This window comes from Octopus bimaculoides, chromosome 11 (genome assembly GCF_001194135.2).
Source record: "Octopus bimaculoides isolate UCB-OBI-ISO-001 chromosome 11, ASM119413v2, whole genome shotgun sequence".
In the NCBI taxonomy this organism is placed as follows: domain Eukaryota; kingdom Metazoa; phylum Mollusca; class Cephalopoda; order Octopoda; family Octopodidae; genus Octopus; species Octopus bimaculoides.
Window position 1 is genome coordinate 60446235 of NC_068991.1, and position 8161 is coordinate 60454395.

The window sequence follows — 8161 nt, forward strand, 5'->3', positions numbered from 1 at the left end:
GGAGGTAGAGAGGGGAGGTAGAGAGGGGAGGTAGAGAGGGGAGGTAGAGAGAGGGGAGGAGTGAGGAGTAGAGAGAGAGGTGGAGAGGGAAAGATAGAGAGATAGATGGAGAAAGAGAGTGAGAGAGGGGAGGATGGAGAGAGACAGAGAGGAATGGAGAAAGAGAGTGAAATAGAGAGGGGTGGAGAGGCTGAAAGAAAGGTGAAGAGAGAGAGGTGGAGAGGCAGACGTAGAAAAAGAAAGAGTAAAAGAGAGATGGAGAAAGTGAAAGATAAAAGGAGAAAGACAAAGATAAAGGAAAAATAAATTACTGGGAAACTGCTGAGCGGATTTTCACCAAATTTGAAAGAAATATTTATTGTGTAAGTAGCTTGAAATGACAAAAATTTGGTTTGATTATCTTCAAAATTGGCAGACATGTGAATCAAAATATTTCAACTGGGCAGATATTTTGTGAAAGTATTTATTTGCAGCATGTTCTCAGCATAAGAATCTATTACCAGCATGCAAAAACATGTATTATTTCATATATTAAAAGGCAAGTTGTCTGTGTGTTGTGTGAACCACTTCTACTCATACAATTTTCAACTGAGTTTCACCAAATTTGACATGTGTGCTCTCTTTGACTTAGGACACGTTTTCTTATAATTTAATTTTTTCCTCGAAATTCCACGCCCCTAACATAAATAGACTACTTTCAATTCGCCTAGGATTTGAACCCACCACATCTATGCAACAGTGTGCGTACAATTTTCAGCACACCTCTCCTGCCAGCAGCCACCACCATTCCATTCATTCGTCCTCTCGCCATCGAACGTTCGGTTTCTTCCTCACCTGCGGCTACACGCCGTCATCGCTGCCATGCGCCTACACGCCTTTGCTCATGCAGCCAGTATGACCTCGTAGCATGTGCCTTCCATGCTCGCTCACGGGTTCTTCTTTTTTGAAGAAAGAGAGAGAGTGAAAGGGGGGAAGGTAATATGATGAAGATTCTCACCTGTCGTCCGTCATTATGATTGGTTCCTTTTGCAAACTAATAACACAGTGCTTCACAGACAAGTTCTCACAGCGAGCAAGCATACGTTCAATATTCTTTGTCCGTGAGTTGTTAATGCTGCGTCGAATGGATCGTGAGAGAAAGTGAGAAAGAATACTGACAGACCAGTGTTCAGGTAACAGTTGTAAAACCTGCAAAAGAAACAGAGTGGAGGACTCTCCAATATATTAACCAATAAAATAAACACAATAGATAATTGTGAATGTAATCATCTTGAGGTGACTACCTATATGTTGGAGGGTTGATGCTGGTGCCATGTATAAAGCACATGTGCCAATCATCATCGTCATTGTCATCGTTTAACATCCACCTTCCATGCTGGCATGGGTGGAACAGTTTGACAGGAGCTGGCCAGGCAAAAGCCTGCATCAGACTTCTGTGTCTGTTTTGGCAGGATTTTTACAGCTGGATGCCCTTCCCAATACCAACCATCTGGCAGAGTGGGTGCCACATAAAAAGCACCTAGTACAGTCTGTAAAGTGGTTGGCATTATAGGAAGAGTGTCCAGCAGTAGAAACCAAGTCAAATCAGATTGGAGTCTGGTGCAGCTTGCTAACTCTGGTCAAACCATCCAACCCATGCCAGCATGGAAAACAGACATTAAATGATGGTGATGATGATGGACAGTTGTACACGTTCCATCTCTAGGACTAACTGAGGGACATTAATCTAGTGTGACTAAATACAGGAGAACTCAAACACAACCATGCCAGTTTAGAAAACTTATTTAAACAATGTCCTCACATACATGTGGCCACCCATTTCCCTAAACACACAAGCATGGGTCATATGTTATATCAAATAATCCAACTACAAGAATCACATACACTTTTCTCTCTTTTAAGCTAGGGTGGTCATGTATCACTTCTTTAGCAAGACACTTGTTCCTGTCCTGTCATACTTTTACTTCCTTCGATACTACACTTCACTCAGTTGATGGATCTTGTTTTGTGAGTAATTGGTGACCTCACTAGTACTGGTGCTATGCAAAAAGCATACAGTATCGTGTGTAAAGTGGCTGGCATTAGGAAGAACATCCATTAGTAGAAACCATGCCATAGTAGATAATGGAGCTTGGCATAGTCATCTGGCTTGTCAATTCCTGTCAATTCCAGCATGAAAAAAAGACCCTTTAAAAGATGATGGTGATGATGTATGAACAGATCTTGACAAATATACAAATTTCAGTTAATGAACATACAATACACACACACACACACACATTTGAAATATAAACACAAACATATACACACACTACTATATAATTACACATATGTGCCAATAAAGGTGACTCTATAAAGTTGACCAACCTTCCAGAGAAATCAGCCAAATTTAACTCATATATTGCCTTAAAGTGGACAAATTTGAGACAACAAAATTCTAGATATAAAAGTACTAGACAGAATATATTGGTTTCAAATTTTGGCACAAGGCCAACAATTTTGGGGGAAAAGGGTAAGTTTGATTATATTGACCTCAGTGTTCAACAGGTACTTATTCAATCAACCCCAAAAACAGAATTTGAACTCAGAATATAAAACAAATGAAATGCTACTAAGCATTTTGCCCAGGGTGCTAACAATTCTGCCAGGTCACTGCCTTAATGTTAGATATGACATATTAGGAGAGAAAACAAGATGGTCATAGTGGGAACATTCGCTAAACAATGGAAGCAATATCAACACGAAGTAAATTTATGTATAAACATATGCTAATAGACACAGGCATGGCTGTGTGGTAAAAAGGTTGCTTCCCAACCACATGGTTCTGAATTCAATCTCACTGTGTAACACCTTGAACAAGTGTCTTCTACTACACCCTGAGGCTGACCAAAAAATTGTAAATGGATCTAGTAGACGGAACCGTTGACTGAACACTATTCAATTTTTTTTTCTCCGTGTTTTTCTCCTTGTCTCTGTATTCTTTCTGTTGAAGAGCGTAGCTCGAAACGTCAAAGACTTTCCGTATTCCCGAGCATCATACTAATATATACTTTTGTTATTTACACCACCTGTCCTCGTCTGTTGTTATTATTTGTATATTCTCCCGTCATATATATATACACAGGGTGTGGCAGAAGTAACATTTTTTGCATTTAATAACTTTTATAGTATATAAATATTTATTGAGTCATTTTTTATTGAACAGAAATTTGTTGCATTATTTAAGAAAACAAATAATAAACTAACAAAAAAAAATTGGATAAGTTTTAGGAAATAACAAAGAAACTCATTTAGAAAGTAGAAAACTCAAATACAAAAGGGCGTTACTTCTGCCACACCCTGTGTATATATATATATATATATATATATATATATATATATATATTACAGAGATGTACTTGCATACCAAGTGACTTGATCTGAGATTGCACGCTAAAACAAATTCAATGCAGCGTGGAAGGTGTTTATAAGCCATTTAAGAACACATGAAAACTGTTAGATTCACTTCAACATTTAAATTTAATTTGTCAAAATATTTTCATCGCTTTGAAACCACGACTGACAAAATTCCATGCAGCATTTGAGAAAGAAACAGTTGATTCAGTTAGTTCACAGAATTTTGTCAGTGAACAGGTCACGGTTTCAAAGCAACAAAAATATTTTGACAAATTATGTATATATTTGTGTGTGTGCATGTGTCTGTGTTTGTTCCCCCACCATCACTTGACAACTGATGCTGGTGTGTTTAGGTCCCCATAACTTTGTGGTTCAGCAAAAGAGACTGACAGAATTAAGTATTAGGTTTATAAAGAATAAGTCTTGGGATCAATTTCTCCAACTAAAAAACCCTTTAAGGCAGTGTTCCAGCATGGCCACAGTCAAATGGATGAAAGAAGTAAAAATATAAAAGAATGAAAGAAGTAAAAATATAAAAGAATGAAAGAAGTAAAAATATAAAAGAATGAAAGAAGTAAAAATATAAAAGAATGAAAGAATAACTATGGTGACCTAAGTAGTGCTGGTGCCATGAAAGAGCAGCCAGTACACTCTGCAAAATGATTGGCATTAGGAAGGGAATCCAGCCACAGAAACCGTGTCAAGAAAGACATTGGAACACAACACAATTCTTGAACCTGTCATCCTGTTAAACTGTTGAACCCATACCAGTATGGAAGATGGAAGTTAATTGGTAATACACACACACACACACACACATACACAAGGAAACATAATGACAAGTTATAAACCAGTAATTATTGGAACTATTTTGCATATCTATTAGATCTCCTAATTCTTCATCTATCAGTATAATACAGACCTTTATAGAATCAAACTCGGCAACATTGCTGTTTAAAAGAGCAATTGCGGGCGGAATAAGGATGTCTCGTCTCCTGAAAGTAAAAGAACATTTCATTTATTTTGTCTCATTAACTGATGGCAGATTATTTCCTAATATTCTTCTGTAATCTTAACTCCTTTTTCATAGACTCTTTTCCAATTTTAGCTGAATTTCTTACCATATTACATCTATCTTTAAACCAGTGCTGCAAGCCCAAAACAATTAATTGCATTGTGGTTGCTAGAAGTAGCAGCCAAATTTTCTTTAAAAAGTTTGGCCACTACTGTCTTTAAAAAATGCTATTGAAGACAACATTAGATAAAGTAATATTGGTTTAAAATTTTGACACAAGGCCAGCAAGCTTGGGGGAAAGTGTAAGTAGTTGCATTGACCCCCAGTACTCAACTGGTACTTATTGAACTCAGAAGGTAAAGATGGACAAAATGCTGCTAAGCATTTTGCTCAGCATGCTAATAAGTCTACCAGTTCAGCACCTTTAGATAAAATAATATTAAATACATGTTACTTGAAAAAAAGTTATCAGTAGGATTGTCAAGGCTGGAATATTTTGATCATAGGTCTGCTAGATCAAGCCCGATCTGGAGCTGCACCCAGTGTAAGCTTTGGACACACAAAAGGTGCAGCAACATCAGAGGAAGGTTAACAGAGAAACTAACTCTTGGATGTGGAAGGTACATAGGCATAATAAATTCTGAACATGTGTGGAAAATAGACTCCATCAACTGCCAGGGAAAAAGCTAGAGGGAGTAGATAGCTTCTGGTATCTAGGCAACTAGATTAGTAGTGGAGGTGGTTATTCAGAGAGCGAAGCTGTGAGAATAAGATTAGGTTGGGCAAAGCTTTGAGAGCTCCTACTCCTGCTGGTGACAAGGGGCCTCTCTCTCAGAGTGAAAGGCAGATTGTTTGATGCCTGTGTGTGAACAGCTATGCTGCATGACAGTGAAACATGGGTTATAACAGCTGAGGACATGCGTAGGCTTGAGAGTAATGAAGACAGTATACTTCGCTGGATGTACAATGTCAGTGTACATGTTTAACAGAGTGTAAGCATCTTGAAAGAAAAGTTAGGCATAAGAGGAATCAAATGTGGTGTGCAAGAGAGACGACTGCATTGGTATAGTCATGTGATGGCTTTCTGTATTATCTTAGCGATTAGTGGTGTCTAAAATAGTGTCTATCATAAGAGAGGTTTGAGAAGAAAGGAATAAAGGTATAAAGAAATAAATGTATAAAGGATTAAAGGTATAAAAGTATAAAGGAATAAAGGTATAAAAGAATAAAGGTATAAAAGTAAAAAAGCATAGAGGAATAACAGAATAAAGATATAAAGGAATAAAGGTATAAAGGAATAAAGGTATAAAAGTATAAAGGAATAAAGAAATAAAATGATAAAGATATAAAAGTATAGAGGAATAAAGATATAAAGGAAGAAAGGTATAAAGGAAGAAAAGAATAATGGTATAAAATAATGTCTATCATAAGAGAGGTTCAGGAATAAAGGTATAAAAAAACTTACTCATAGCTAGGATCAAGGTAAACACTAAGTAGAATGTGGAAGAGTTTCCTCTTGTAGACAGCATCTTTGGCATTGACCAGGCAATAATTCTCAGCAGCACCATAATCCTTCAGTTTGTGAACTAAAATCTTTAAGGCTTTATCATGTTCTTCCAGCTAAAAGGAAACCAGTAGTTGGCAAAGTTGTGAAAACTTTGGATTGACAGAAACATGCAACATATGCACTCATGAAAGCAAGAAAACCTATTCATTAGAACACACACACACACACACACACACATTCCTTATATATAAACAAGCATACACATGCACATATGTCCTCTTTAAGCACGTATCCCAAACCACACATCCCTTACATACGAGCCATGAGGGAGCTTCTGTGTTGTCACTCAACCTGCAAAAAGTAGCAACCCAAGTCACCCTAAAATCGTACGCTAATATCTTTTTTTAAAAAAGGAAAGATAGGTAGGTTACGCAAGACAGTCACAATTGCAATAAACAAGAGTCACAATTGTAATGCTTCTGATCACAAGATGGCTCAATTCTGGTTGATTCAGTGTTAAACAACATCACTTACACACTCATTAGCCCAAACAAACACACACACACACACACACACACACCTCGCATATACACTTTCGCATACACCCCCACACACTCACAAACAGATACATTCACACATGTTCACATACACATACCTGCACATACAAACACACACTCCCACAAGTATACTCTCACACATATACACACACTCACACACATACAATCTCACACGCTTTCTCACAACTATACTCATAACACACTCAGACACATGCACATATACACACACACTCGACATGTACACTCTCTCTGTCTTTCTCTGTCTCACACATGTACACACATTCTTAAGATTTATGAAACACAATAATAATTGAAACAATGCCATGTAAACCATGGGACATACCTTTCAGATAGATTCTGTTGTAACATTACGAACATACCTTACCGTAGAGGATTGCACACTCTGCATGCATATTCATTTCTCTAGCTTTGCCTAGGATAAGTTGCACTCTATAGAGATCAGATACCTGGAGCAGATGTCTTAACTTTGACCTGCAACCAACAACAAAACCAAACATGAAATCAGAAACTGTTGCAATCATTCCTGCAATGATCATTGCCAGTTCAATTCCTTCATCCCGTTGGAGAGGAACACAAAACCAGCTAATATTTCTAGCTTAATTAGCACTCTGTTGGTTATGAAGACAAGGGTTCAAGTTGATCGGATCAATGGAAAAGCTTGTTCATGAAATTAATGTGCAAGTGACTGAGCACTCCACTGACACATGTACCCTTAAAGTAGTCCACAGAGAAATTAAACATGAGACACAGGAAATGACAAGGCTGACTCCTTTGAATTGCAGGTACAATTCATTTTTGTCAGCTAAGTGGACTAGAGCAACATGAAACAAATTGTCTTGTTCAAGAGGATAACATTCCACCTGGAATTGAACTCACAACCTTACAATTATGAGCCGAATACGCTAACCCATAGGCCACCTGCCAATACAACTAATATTTCTACACTTAAGAACATGGAATCAGTTTGATGAAGCCTGTAGCTTTAATGGTTAACTTGTTTTAGTCATTTAGCTATGGTCATGATGGAGCACAGCACGGTATTTTTTTTTTTTTTTAAGTCTGGTAATTATTCTATCAGTCACAATTGCCAAACTGTTAAGTTACACAGACATAACGAAACCAACACCCATTATCAAGCAATAGGTGGGGGTAACATACATAAATGCAAAGACACACAAACATGTATGTGTGTGTGTTTATAAATATATAATGGATAATAAAATGAATGGTTTACACCTGGTAGCTGACTAGTAAAGCATGGTCACTTTCACAGTGATCGTTATGAATATGGCAAATGAAAGACAGAAGATGGAATATACGAGAATTTATTATTAATCACAACAATTGTTTCCACACATCTAGCATCGATTCCTCACGGATTTTTCATACTTTTCTCACTGGATTGTGTGTTCGTTTCCCTTTTTGCCATCTAAGATTTTATTTTTGATCTTCTATATAAATGAAGATATCTCATCCAGTTGGCTGCTTTTCTTTCTACAAAAAGGTAAGTTACATTGCAGAACAGTTATTTTAATGAGTTGCATTTATTTATCACCTAACAAGATACATCTGCACCACGAGATGCTCCTGAACCAGTTGTTTGAGTGTCCCACTCATAAGGAATGCTAGATGTGTTGAAACAATTGCTGTGATTAAAAATAAATT

General features: G+C 37.2%; 1 protein-coding gene across 1 annotated transcript in view; it reads right to left on the reverse strand.

The window, feature by feature from the left end:
* LOC106883360 (transforming growth factor-beta receptor-associated protein 1) overlaps positions 1–8161 on the reverse strand; it is an 80572-nt gene that overhangs the window by 5706 nt on the left and 66705 nt on the right. Inside the window, exons 18-21 of the mRNA XM_052971885.1 lie at positions 6856–6967; positions 5877–6031; positions 4319–4391; positions 998–1188 (exon numbers count right to left, since the gene is read on the reverse strand). Coding sequence (XP_052827845.1) covers positions 998–1188; positions 4319–4391; positions 5877–6031; positions 6856–6967 — 531 coding nt within the window. The remainder of the gene's footprint in view (positions 1–997; positions 1189–4318; positions 4392–5876; positions 6032–6855; positions 6968–8161) is intronic.